This window comes from Theropithecus gelada, chromosome 12 (assembly GCF_003255815.1).
Source record: "Theropithecus gelada isolate Dixy chromosome 12, Tgel_1.0, whole genome shotgun sequence".
Classification (NCBI taxonomy): Eukaryota; Metazoa; Chordata; class Mammalia; order Primates; family Cercopithecidae; genus Theropithecus; species Theropithecus gelada.
This window is the reverse complement of record NC_037680.1, coordinates 68510986-68523882: the sequence shown is the minus strand read 5'-3', so window position 1 is coordinate 68523882 and position 12897 is coordinate 68510986. Positions and strand designations below refer to the sequence as shown.

The following is a 12897-nucleotide window of genomic DNA, read 5'->3' as shown; positions in this document are numbered from 1 at the left end:
AAGGAAGGAAGGAAGGAAGGAAGGAAGGAAGGAAGGAAGGAAGGAAAGAAAGGAAAAGAATTGTTTTTTAGAGTAGCAATAGAATCTAGGTGGGATAAAGAATCAGGAGTCATAAAACACAAATGATAAATAAGATATGAAGGCCAGATGTTGTGTATTTTAATAAGTTCCTAACTATCATACTATACATATTACACTGGAAAGAGCCGTGACTTCGACAGCACTTCTGTTTACTAGTTGTGTAAATTACTAAGACAAGTAATTTAACTTCATTTTCCTAATCTATAAAAAAATGGAAATTTTATAAATCTACCTTGAAAGCCTATATTAAGGAATACATTTTGATCATGTTAAGTCAGTATTAACATAATGATGGTCCTGTTGTAAGATTCTCAAGTAACTGAAAACATATTTACTATCGTCTTGTCTTAAGAATCAGTTTTCTTGGTTGTCTTTAGAAGATAATAAGCAAAATCACTGGAAGACAACCAATAGCTTTAGCGTATGGATACACAACACATAGCATAGTGCCAGACACATAATATCTACTCAAGAAATATGCATATAATAAATTACTGAAAGACAGCTTGGGGGTTCCATCTATGTTATTCAAACCTTTGCTTTCACTATATTCCAGTAAATGCTCCAGCCTCAATCCTCTTCACTCTCTGCTAGTTAGTCACTTCAGGATCATAGAAGAAAACAAATACATCACCTGAGGAGGTTTGTCTTGACTATTAATCCATTTTTGCACACACAGCCTACAAAGAAGAAAATCGCTTGGCTCACATGGCCCAGAAGGCTAGAGTAGATGGGACCTGATCTGTTGCTTCTCTCCTCTGTTACTTAGTGTCATTTTCAACATTGTCACCAATGAAGCTCACTAAGAAAGGATGCCTGAATTAACCACAAGCAAATAATTTTGGTCGAAAATGCATAGATTTAGTTCAAGACAAAAAGGAAGAGAATAAATATATTCTTAGCATAAAATGGTTTCCCACATCATTTTCTTTCTCTAAAGTTTATAGCAAACTTTGTCTCCTGAGAACAGCTTGAAAGTAAGGAGATGCTGAGGGGAAAACTCAGTGGGGAGAGCTGCAGCAAATTGCCCCAGATAAGCTTAAGGCAACTCCAGCTCTGGACTCCCAAGACGCTAATGAACCATAGATTCCTACCTCTTCCCAAGGCCTGATATTTACAGAAATGTTATCAAAGACATCTAAAGTTCCATAAAATACTGTATTTTTAAAAGGTCTTCAAACCAAGTCCTGTAAACCGATAGGAGTTACCCACTTGCTGAGAGTTAATAGGCTCTTGACTGAGTGGTGAAGTTTGAAAAGGACCATTAGAGACAGAACACAACTTCTCCCAGCGGCCTGCTCTCTTCACTGTTCTGAGGGCTCTGCCTTCGAAAGCCAGGCAGGGCATTGCCGAGTCAAAAAACAGAGCAAACAACTAAGGAGCTACTTATTTTGCTCTTAATAATAAAATGTTTTGAGGTCCAGGATTTCTAACTAAATCTATATGAGCCTTTTTATGCCAAATTATTGGATTATAATTGTATTTGGATGTCATAAGTGAAAATGTTGCATACAAGTTTTTCTTGCAAGATTTCACAGATTTTTCAGTATTTATCTATGTAAATATATTACAAGTAGAAACTGAGTTAATAAAAGCCCATGCAAATAATCATCCACTATTGTTGCATTTCAATTACTCCAGTCTCCAAATTACTATGTATATTTGAGATGCTGGTACTTTTTCCAATTTAAATTCTAGCAATTCCTGAATCATGTCATCAAGGCCTTGCCTGAGAATGCAGTAACATGAAAATTAGTTTTCTTACACTTTATTTTAATTTTATATTCAATAAGAATATTTATAGCATATGCAAGCAATGATAAGGATAATCACATTTCACATTTTATATTAGTACCTATGACTGGTGGAATGAAGAGGAATTTCTGTTTATTTGCATCCATCCTCTTCCCAACCCATACCACTGCCTTACTAGCAAAGTTTCTGATCCAAGTAGTTTCAATTATTTTTCTGAAAAAATAGAATAATGTTGAACTTGCAGAAGAAATGTTAAATTTGTAGCAAGAATGTTGAAGGACATGGTCTCTGTTGTGAAGAGTTGTTTTCTAAGTCTTTAACAGAGATTAAATAACAAGAATGTTATGTCTGGTTGTCTGCTCTTTACAAAACTTGAGAATTGATTGTATCCTTAAATTCTCTGTGTCCCTCACGCTAGGCTGTCACTTTTAGCTAGCATTTTTATTGGAGTCTGTGTCCCAGAAGCTTTAGAAAGGAGAGACTCTTCTACTCATCTATGCCTTAAAGAAACTATGACAGCAGGTGAGGCTATTGTGGAATCTGTTAAGTTGCAGGAACTCAGACTTCATTACATCCAGAACCCATTCAATAGGAATGCTTTTCTAGTCTTTAAAAAACTTCGATCGCAACTCAAGCTAGATATGAGGTTTTACTGCCTCGTATGTTTATACCTGATAAGATAAGGAGAGGAAATCATAAGAATTGTATATCTTCTTTGAAACCAACTCTAACCAACAATGGGGACAATCATGACTTTATTACTATATTCATAAGTTTTTTCTGTCCCAGGCACAATGTAAATATAAGGAGAACAAAACAGTTTTTCCTTTTCTAGTTAAATAAAAGTAGTTTCATTTTGCTTTGGAGAAATGGCAGTAAGTAGGGGAAGGGTAAAATTAAGTAATTACAAACGGTGTGCAAGAATATGAATATTTCAATACTGGGGTTTCCCTCTACTGTCATTACATATAAAAAATAGCAAGATTACATAAATACATTTAAAATTGAAAATTTTTGTTTTCTATAAAAGTATGACACATTTTGTGGGCCAACAGCAAAAGATAGTTGAAAAGATAATAAATCAAACTGTAATACTCACATGCTTGTGCATGTCAAGATCATATGGGATGTTAAAGCATGATTTTAAAAATTGAATTGAGGTCCACTAAACAAAAGAAAGGCAATACATTACATAGTAAAGGTTCTCTCTGCTAGAATGTCTGAATTACTGACATAGTCAAAATGCAAGATATTTTATACCCTTTCAAAAGGTAACATGTTCCATAATTAAGGCAAAAGTAATTTATTTTGTTTAACATATATAAATAATATCTCTATTTCTCGACATCTTTCTCCTAGCATATCAAAATAATATTTTATAATAAATGTTAGTAAATATTCATGATTAATCATAAGTAAATTTTAGCAATAGAAATAAATATTACTTTCAGAATTCAATGAACTTAGAGTTCCGAAATAATCTAATCAGTATACATTAACAGTCTACAACATTCCTGAGAAAGGGCCACACAGCTCCTTTCAATACCACCAGAAGCCCACTACTTTACAATAGAACTCATTCTCGTATTGAACAGCTCTAGTTGTTTAAAAATATGCAGTGGAGATCTGCCCCCCTAAAACATCCACTAAATTCCTGATGTTTCCTCTAGTTTAGGATCTTTTCAATTTACTCGGAAATGCTTACACAGAATCAGACTCTTCTGGATGAATCAGTGGCCTAGGAATTTGATTACATTTGAAATAAAGTCCTAATTAAAGTAGGGCACTACCAGAGAAATATCATTCGCCCAGCCCCCAGAGGCTTTGCAGACTGTAGTGAACAATGGGTAGGGTCTAGTTCTCTGGTCTGTACAACAGAAGTTTGACCTTATAAAACTTCAGAATTGAGTGGACTAAAGAAAGTTAACATGTAACACCCTCAAAAAATAAACAGAGATTCGGAACTAGTCACTTCTCTCAATTGAAATATGTAACTGTTAAATGAGTAAGATATTCATGTTGTTTTGTCAAAGCCATTCCAATGTGAAGGCTACATAGAAGTCAAATTATTTTAAGAATGACTAGGCAGTAGAGCATCAGAACAAGAGAAATGGGTTAACTGACTAAATATTTAATAGCATCAGAAACTAATAACCTGGTGCATCTGTCTCTGCACCTGGGACTCTGGGTTTGCTAGTTCAGGTTGGTTTTTTAAAACACACCAACTTGGGTGGTTGCAGTGACTCATGGCTGTAATCCCAGCACTTTGGGAGGCTGAGACAGGTGGATTACTTGAGGCTAGGACTTCAAGATCAGCCTGGCCAACATGGAAAACCCCCATCTCTACTAAAAAATACAAAAAGTTAGCCAGGGTAATGGCACATGCCTATAGTCCCACCTAATAGGAAGGCAGAGACACAAGAATCACTTGAGCCCAGGAGGTGGAAGTTGCAGTGAGCCAAAATCACGCCACTACATTCTATCCTGGGTAATAGAGTAAGACCATCAAAATAAAAAACAAAAACACACCAACTTGGAAAGCACTTGGATAGAAAATACAAGTTAACTTTCAGAACTTCTTTGGCCAACCTTTAATCTTTGTCCAAAGGGAAACATTCTTTTTTATAGAAATATGGATTTAGTCAAATTTTACACTGTAATATTTCTGCTTTGATCCATAATATGTTCTTTTGATAAATTAATTACCTAAACAACATCTTATTTTCAGCTTTTTAGGGAAAGGAATACAGGGGCAATGGTAAACACATACACACACACGCATGTACATACTGGACTGTATTGATTTAAGTCTGAACTGCTAAATCTGGCTTTGCCCCCTTTCTACCCACTTAACCTTACTTGACTTGCAGTAAGGTAAGGCCTCACCATTTGCCATTCTCTGTCTCTTTAGCTTTCCCTGTTTCCTTCCTTGCAAGCACCAGGGTAGAAACAATATGTGTAGCTGTACTATAGAACAGCCCACTTCAATAGCTCTTGACCGAAGTGTTGACGAGCAATGGGCATGAGCCCTATTAGCTCTGCTGCAAACAACTCAGATTATATCAGAAATTGTTCTTCAAAAGGTCAGGAACTCTCTAGAACAAACCATTTATAAACATGTAAACAGGAAACTAGTTGAGGATTTTAAACAGAGACATGAAGAGTTTCTACCACAGCCTCTTATCTGTTTTAGAAGAAAGAGCACAACCCTTACATTAAACCTCTTTTTTTAAATGGAGGACAGAGAAATCAATGTCTAAATCATAAGCTACTGAAGGAAACATGCAGACTTCCCAATATACATATAATTTTTATATAATTTAAAATGTTCAATGCTTTGTTATTGCTTAATACCTACTATACATAAACATTAAGATCACAAACACTATAGTTCATATACATGTTTGTTTGGATATTAGATTTCTGTGTTTCTACTCTTCTTAATATACTAAAATCTCATTTCTAAAATATGTCTATTCCATTACTAGCAGTGGTTATATATTCAGGTTTTCAATCAACTGATTTACTTGTTTGGATTGACTATAAATTTGTTGACATATATTGATGATTCCTCATTTTCTTGCCCAGAGATCATTTCTTCTACTCATTTATTTTCAGTCTCTCTGCTTTCTTATTTGACAGTATCCTATGAGCAGCATAACAGAGCATTCCAAGCTCATAAGGAATAGTGTAAACTGATTACCAGATTTTACGATGGAAACTATTCCCTGCCCATGTGATCACCCTGGCTGGATAATGAACTTTGTGAAAATATCCATGTCTTACCACACTAAGGCAACAGCCTCATTCAAACAAGCTCTTATTTTTCCCTTATACTTCAGTTCATAATTGTGAATATGGCACAATTCCAGAAACAAACTGTCAGTATGGGATGAGGTACAGTGTTAAAAATAAAATAGACTAAAAACTGGATTTTCACTTTTAAAAATTCTTGATATTCTTTTGTAACTGACAGAAAGAAAAATAGTCCTTATAAGATGTGTTTGAAAAATACTATAGCTGAAAAGACAGTGTATAACTGAAATTTAGGGAACTCACAGAAAATTTCCCTGCATGCAGGTGTTCAGAAGCACTGAGGGGTTACTAATGAACCCTAAATAGAAGTGTCAAATAGTTTGTTATGGGAAGAAGGTCCAGAAATAAAAGTGAAAATCAGAGCTGGTTCATTACACCGGCAGTGTGACTGGCAAGCCCCACTGCTAACGTCTCCTTTAAACCGCAGGTGCATGGTTTGAGCGCTATGGTGTGTAGCCCCCGGCCCTGGCACAGAATGAACACAGCCTCCTCCATGGGTTCACAAATTGCCCTGCTTCCATTTTAGTCACATGTTCCCATGTGGGAAATTTCACCCAACACCACCACTTTAATTTTGGTGTATTTGCTTACTGCAGCTGCACTTGCTACCAAAAACATCATACCACAAAATTCCAAAGTAACTTCAAAGAAGAGGGAAGAAACCAAAAAAGTTCTATACATTCTTAGTTTTCTCCATGGAAGTAGTTTGTTCAGTTTAATAGCAGTTATCAATGTGGAAATACTGTAATTCAAACAAAAAAAAATCACCAACCATCCTAGCTAAAGAGACACAGATAAGAAACAAACTAATGATTTAAATGTCATCTACAGGCTCTCTAGTATACTGATGGTAAATCCCTTACAAATTTGGGTGCGTAACATAAAATATTGCCCATCATAATGATGCATATAAATATCTCTACACAAGAAAAGACTATACATATTTTACAACTTTTTTCAGACTTTAATGTTTTGCAGATGGCATCTGGATCTTAAAGATGTATAGATATTTTGCAGCTCTGCTTAATCATAAATAATACATTTGTCTGATTCATTAATACCAGAGGCATGTTTTTTCTCCCGATGAATATGCTTATCATCCATGACTGCCAATAATAAAAACCCTTATATGGAAATAACCCATTTCATAAAAATAGGAATTCACTTGCCATTTTCCATTCCTGCTGACTAATTACTAGGGTGTTGAAGAGTACCTTCAGATTGAAGAGTGTCTTCAGATTGAGTTCATAAAAGCTATATTTCTCATGTGTTTGGGCAGAAATTTTCAAGAATGTCATATTTCAGATTTAGTGAAAGCTCAAGGCAGAAGTTTTATCATGAAATGAACATATTAAGACTCAAAAGACACTTAAAGATGACATTACAAATATGAAGCAAATGTATTTGGACTAACAAAGGTCAAAAAAATTCAAATACCTACGAAAACATGGCAAAACAAGTAGAACATGTTGTAATGGCACGCAAAAGTGTTCATTTTAGTGTTTATTCTTTATCATGAGTTTAGGTTTCACATAGCATTGTTAATATAGGCCAAATATGCATTTAAATATATTTATAGTATTCAGTGTCTACTATGTGAATATCTACATAAGTTATTTTGAAATGACGTTTTCTTGTTCAATAGGTTTATTTTGGCAACAAAAAAAAATGTATGGATGCTAGTGAAAATCATGTTTGCAGTAGATTTTAAAAGCCTCAAAGAATACATTTGTTGAAATTTGCATTCGGTTTGAAAAACGTGTGTTTAACAATTGAACACGGCCATATTTTAACTTTTAAGCTCTCGTGTTGTGAAAGTATCAAGGTATTACAGCAATTTACTCTTAAGGACATTATGCTGGGCTTTGAAATTTAAAAAATAGGATATTTCTTCTTGGAGTATTTCATGATCAATGTACAGTCCCTATGCGAGGAAAATTAAAGCTGTCTGACAAGTCCTAGAAACACCACTAGCTGTTAAAGACGTAGGAAATTACATAAAAGCATAAAAAGCACTGGGTAATTTTGCAAATTTCATCTCTAAACACAATTGTAAAGATGTCTGTTTTTCAGTTCTTTCTTCCTCTTATTTCTGAAGCATAGCCCTTTAGTTCTTGCCATTTTAAAATCTTTGCCTACCATAGCTTTGCTTCTTAATGTACTGGTTGATCTTACCAGGCTAAAAAAGTATTTACAGGGGGCGCTTGCTTTTATCTGTATTCACAGAGAATGCTAACAAATTAGAAGAAAGTGCCAGAGAACACCACATACCTTGTCCGGAACATTACAATGGCTTCTGCATGCATGGGAAGTGTGAGCATTCTATCAATATGCAGGAGCCGTCTTGCAGGTAACATTTTTACTCGTAAGCATAGTTAATGTATAAAGTTAATATGTAGAAACTAAATTGTGATGTTTATAGAAAATTGGTCGACATTCTTCTTGAATGAGTGATCAGCAACAAAACTTTTCTCTGCTTCTCCTGTGCATGTATACACACACACACATACACACTAAAAAATATATATGTGTGCACCTTACACACTATATAACACATTACTAAACTCTTCTAGTAGAATTTGAAATTGTACTTTGTGCATTATAAGCTCCTTAAAGGTACCAGTTCCTCTGTATTACCTCTCTTTCTCCTGAACACAGAATAGTACTTGGCATATATCAAGTGCTCAGTAAGTATTTATCAGACAAATGAATGGATGAAGCCTCATGTATTTTAGATAGCATAGTTGCTTCTCAGAGTTCATCTCTTCCTAAGTCCTTCAGGTCTTCTCATAAATATCATCAATCCTTGTTTTGCCAGGCATTCACTATTTTCTATAGATCTGCTCTCCCATGGAGCCTTGCAAAGTGAAATCATTAGCTATACCTCCACAGTTTCAAACTCAGTAGAGACACAAAGAAATTGCCTATCTGGATTTAGTTTATGAATATAAATACTGGCCAGGCATGATGGCTCACACCTGTAATCCCACACTTTGGGAAGCCGAGGTGAGAAGATCACTTGAAGCCAGGAGTTTAAGACTAGACTGGGCAACAAAGGAAGATCCTATACCTAAAAAAAAAAATTTTAAATAAAAAAATTAAAAATTAGCCATTCAGGGTTGCATGCACCTGTAGTCCCAGGAGCTACTTGAGAGCTGAGATGGGATGATCCCTTGAGCCCAGGAGTTCAAGCCTGCAGTGAGCTATGGTCACACCACTACACTCCAGCCTAGGCAACCAAGCAAGACCCCATCTCTTATATATGTACAAATATATATTTATTTAAATACCTCCTGTGTATTCATGTCTAAAATATAATTATTTCAGAGATGGCAAAGCCAAAATGAAAACATGATTTATTTTTATTTTTATTTACATTAAGTACAAGTGGCATATGATGAAATAGGTTGTATTTTCATTTACAACAGAAAGTTTCTCTCTCTGTCTCTCCCCCTCCCATTCTTCCTCCCTTTCTCCACCCCTCCACCTAGAGCTGTCTTCCTTTCATGTTTTCCCTCCACAAAATATACTAGCACAGGCCTTCAACTGAAGTCAGGCAGAGTGAACAAAACTGAGAAGTTACTCCTGCTACCCGCTCACTCCCCAGCAGTGTCATTATTATTAAACCCTTCCTGATGGAGAGAAAAAAATTCTCAGGATGTAGTTATAAGAAATTCAAAGTGAAGTAATAGAATAGTTCCACAAAATCAATGACATGTTGATCCCCTTTAAGTATTGTTTTCTTATGAGCTATTTTCTCATTTAATAGACACATGCTAATTTTCATATGTAGATTGTCTACCTGAGCTTTCCGTGAGGGTTGAGTGGGAGAGGCAACATTCATTCTCAGATGAACACTACCTTGTCTTGTTTTGCAGAACTATATTGCCTACACCATACTTACTTTTTTCTAACAAAATTTGACTCTATCATCAGCAGGTGATTTTTTGACCAGAAAACTAATGACTCATCCTGTAACTCTGATCCGAGTATTTCTCAACATTTATTCTGACAATAGCATAGAGAATGTTTCATCCAAAACAAACAGACTAATTTTTATACCCATGTCATCAGAAACAAATACTTTTTCAAGTAAACATGTTGACTTAGGTTGATTAAAGAGCAAATTAAATAACATGTAAAGCTCATCTTTCAGAAAATATAGAAATAACAGTCCTTCTTGGACATGTATTATCTCTCTATATTGTCACCAAAAACAAATTATCGAGTAATCCTCCTACCTTTGAAATTACTATCATAAATGTAAAAAGAAACCACATATCTTATAACTGAGAAACACAAAGACATCTTATTGAAAATAAGTAGTTGTGAGCCATAACCACAAAGTAATATTTATTTAGAAAGGGACACAAAAAGCCCTAATTTTGTGATGAAAATAAATGCCTATCAATCAACTATAAAAATGAAGGCAGCAGCTACAGGTAACTGGGCACTATAATTTCTTCCAGGTGTGATGCTGGTTATACTGGACAACACTGTGAAAAAAAGGACTACAGTGTTCTATATGTTGTTCCCGGTCCTGTACGATTTCAGTATGTCTTAATCGCAGCTGTGATTGGAACGATTCAGATTGCTGTCATCTGTGTGGTGGTCCTCTGCATCACAAGGTCAGTAACAGCACTTGGTGGCTACCCAAATAAAGGGATATATTGTTCCTCCTTTATTTAATCAGATCCCTCTGAGTTGAGTTCCTTCATGGACTCTGTGGCCATCCATTCTCTATGAGTCCTATGTCCTTAGCATAAGAGTATTTGAATAGCCAGTGGAGTGGTACAATAGCATATTGGGGTGGTACAAATTACTTTCCTTAATTTTGCCTGATGATAAAGATTATTTATTTTTACCTACTTGAATTAGTATCCTTATCTACCTGAATCAGTATCCTTATGTACCTGAATCAGTTTTAACATATCTTGGTATAATAACAAACACATTTTTATCTTAGGATGACAAAATAGTTTTCAGTCACAAAATGCACAAATACATGTAGTTGTACTTTTATGGTAAATGAAAACCATAGATACATAAAAACATGCAGCAAATATCACAAAAAACTCTTATATCAAATTCCCAGCCGAATCAAAAGGCAATTGTTTCCTGGAGAATCAGGTTGAAAGAGACAGGGGTTTCCATCAGTTTCAACAGAAAAGAAAACCCTGATTAATTAGCAATGTCTGACATTGGGCTTGGAGTAAAGGAATGAGGCCAGTATTGCTTAATTTCATTAGCATACAAACCAATGATAACCAAGAACTGGACTTTAAGCCAAATGCATATCATTTATGTTGTGTGTAACCAGAAAAGTCATTGAAGATAGTCCTTACTGACTTGATTTCACTCTTCTATAAAAAGTTCCAAGGAAGTTTCTAAGATTTTCACCAAATTCACAAGGCTTTTAGACTTTCTTCATTTGTGCAGCTCTCCAGTAAATCAAAATATTTCTCTAAAAATTGTTTTGAACAGATACAAAAATAAAAGAAAGTATCATATCTTTAGAAAATAGGGCCATAATACATTTCAGTATGGTATTGCACTATCTTCTTTTAGGACAAGTGTTGCATTTGCTCTTGAAAAAGACAAAATGTGGTTCATAAATCCTCGCCTGGACTAAAGGCTTAAGGGAAGATCATCGACTAAAGCTTTGGGCTGCTCTAAGCCGAGTTGAGTTCATCAACTCGACTCTCACGTTTAGATGCCAAGTGATTATATTAAAATAGATTCTGGGGAACATAAAGATAACAAGAATCCAAAAATATGCATATAAAAAGAAAAAGAAAAGAATCTGAAACATAGGAAACTGTGCCATATTACTCTAATATCTGGCCAATATCAGTACATGAAAAACAAAACCTATATTTAATGGATATAATCTCAACAATGTGATTGCTACTTCGACTACTGACACAAATGCAAAACTGTAAATACTTTAGCAGATGTTTTCAATTCTGTTATGAATCACAGTTGCATTCCCATACATAAAAAAAGCAACGGAAATATACAGGGTCCTTTCCTCACGAGAAATTGTGTAAGCGTATATTATGTGTGTGTATCATATATGTGTATACACATATACACACATATATATGCACATTTAATAACATTACAGAGAAGGAACAATTATCTCCGCTTTCAAGATAGAGACCCTGAGGGAGAAGTTGGCAAATTGCTGACTTTACACAGCTGAGCAACAAAGGCAGAAATGGGGTCCAGGTGGCCTAGTGCCAGAGCCTGGGCACTTCACCATGCTCATACTGCACCGTGTCTGGTAAGGATTTTGTGTATTCTGATGCTCAAGATTATCTAAACTGAGTTCCAAATTGGAGTATTTTTCCAAGGCATATGGACTTATTCATTTTCCGTGTTATAATAAACTAAAACCTGTCCTCAATTTATTGGCTTTTGAGGGGAAGACATAGCACATAAACTAAATTAGTATTTTGTAATGCCTTTTACAAATCTGCCTTAAGACCATCAAACCTTCTAGAGCCTTTCCAGGATTCATACTAGTCAATAAAGCACACCAGTTCCCAGTGTGGATTCATTTCACTCACTTGAAAACATTCTGCTCTGAAACCAGACTTTCCAACTAGGCTATCTGTCCCCAAACCCCAGAAACCCTACTTTCCTGATGACCTGGCCATATTTGTCTGTCAAGACCTATTTCAAAATAGGTCTTGCTAAAAGATTTACAAAATTGCAGCAAGCAGAAGTCCTCCCATTTCCTTTGATTTTTCATCTTCCTCATCTGGTCTCTCCTGTCTTCTGCATCTCTCTTCTATCTCTTCTCCTTCTTTCTACTTTCTTTTTTTAAAAAAATATTTTCTGTTTTGCTTTACTATTTTAGCCAAACACCTGCCCTCCTCCTAAACACCACATGTGTCACAAAAAATATGGACATTTGGAGACGTATTTCAAAATGAAACGAGTTGCCCTGTTGAGAAGTTGGATTTTTGATCCTTTTATTTCTAGCTCCCATTTGCTGGGAATGTGATTTCAGCTCCCTGTTCACTTTAACAGATCTATCCTCCGTCTAAAACTATACATATATATATTTATATACACCTACATACACACACACACATACATAAACCCATATACACACATGATATATATGTGTATGTATATTTATATATTTTCATATATTCTGATACTTCACAGATTATTACAATAGAATTTTATATGAACTTTCCATTATTCTCATTTGCATAGTCAAAGCATTTTTTG

General features: G+C 35.1%; 1 protein-coding gene and 1 long non-coding RNA gene across 3 annotated transcripts in view; one reads left to right on the top strand and one right to left on the bottom strand.

Annotated features, from left to right (window-relative positions):
• Positions 1-12897, bottom strand: part of LOC112636160 — a 198251-nt gene that overhangs the window by 76122 nt on the left and 109232 nt on the right. The gene's annotated exons all lie outside the window — the stretch shown is intronic.
• Positions 1-12897, top strand: part of TMEFF2 (transmembrane protein with EGF like and two follistatin like domains 2) — a 244576-nt gene that overhangs the window by 229713 nt on the left and 1966 nt on the right. For both annotated transcript variants that reach the window (XM_025404668.1, XM_025404669.1), the window contains exons 8-9: positions 7879-8002; positions 10122-10280. In XM_025404668.1, the coding sequence (XP_025260453.1) occupies positions 7879-8002; positions 10122-10280 (283 nt within the window). The remainder of the gene's footprint in view (positions 1-7878; positions 8003-10121; positions 10281-12897) is intronic.